Source organism: Penaeus monodon, chromosome 29 (assembly GCF_015228065.2).
Source record: "Penaeus monodon isolate SGIC_2016 chromosome 29, NSTDA_Pmon_1, whole genome shotgun sequence".
Taxonomy (NCBI): domain Eukaryota; kingdom Metazoa; phylum Arthropoda; class Malacostraca; order Decapoda; family Penaeidae; genus Penaeus; species Penaeus monodon.
Genome location: NC_051414.1, coordinates 3,217,672 through 3,218,631, shown reverse-complemented (window position 1 = coordinate 3,218,631; position 960 = coordinate 3,217,672). Strand labels below are relative to the sequence as shown.

The 960-nt window shown below is 62.3% G+C and overlaps 1 protein-coding gene across 1 annotated transcript in view; it reads left to right on the top strand.

Annotated features, from left to right (window-relative positions):
- The window catches only part of LOC119591905 (transmembrane 7 superfamily member 3-like), a gene marked incomplete in the record, with an annotated part of 17,025 nt that overhangs the window by 9,578 nt on the left and 6,487 nt on the right, over positions 1 to 960 (top strand). The window contains 1 exon segment of the mRNA XM_037940658.1: positions 440 to 626. Within this exon segment, the coding sequence (XP_037796586.1) occupies positions 440 to 626 (187 nt within the window).

The following is a 960-nucleotide window of genomic DNA, read 5'->3' as shown; positions in this document are numbered from 1 at the left end:
ATAATTCCTCCCCTTCTCTCCCTCCTCTTCCCCATTCTTCCCCAAACCAATGCCTTCTCCCCATTTCTATCCTCCCCCTCTCTTCCCTCTCCCCTCCCTCTCCTCTCTCCTCTCCTTCTCCCCTTCTTCTCTCCTCTCTCCCTCTTCTCTCCTCTCCTCTCCTCTCCTCTCTTCCTCTTCTCCACTCCCATCTCTTCTCCCACCTCTAAAATAATTCTTCTCTCTCCCCTCTCCTCTCCCTCTTCTCTCTTCCTCTCCCTCTCTCTCTCCTCCCTCCTCTCTCCTCTCTCTCCTCCTCCTCCTCCCCTCTCCCTCCTCCTCCCTCTCCCTCCTCCTCCCCACCTCCTCCCCTCCCCCCCCTCTCCCCCCTCCCTCCTCTCCTCTCCTCCTCTCCCCCCTCCTCTCTCCCTCCCCCTCCCCCCACCTCCCTCCCCAACAGGTCTCCATGACGAAGAACAACAGCACGGCGGAGGTGCTGGGCCACTGGTTCGTGTCGTACTCCGGCGTGGGGGCGGTGGTGAGCGTGGTCGTCTCCTACAACGACTCCGGCGGCGCCCTCTACTCCGCCGCCGTGTCCTACGGCTGTGACTTCATCGACGCCGAGGAGTATCGCTGCACCAAGCTGGGTGAGGTGGCGGGGGGGAAGGGGGTGGGGTGGTAAGGGTTGGGGTTAGGGAAGGGTGGGGGAAGGGGGTAAGAGGTAGGGGTTTAGGGGGTGAGGTGGGGGGAAGGGGGGAAGGGGTTAAGGGGGTGAGGTGGCAGGGGGAGGGGGGTAAGGGGTAGGGATTAGCAGGTAAGGGGAGGGTGGGGTTGGGGGGGTAAGGGGTAAAGGGGGTGAGGGAGGGTGAAGGGAGTGGAGTGGATTTTTTTTTTCTCTCTTTTTTTGCAGTGGGGGGGGGGTTGTAGGGGATGGGTTGGTGGGCTAGGGGGTGGAGGGGGGTAGGAAGGGGGGGTGTCTGG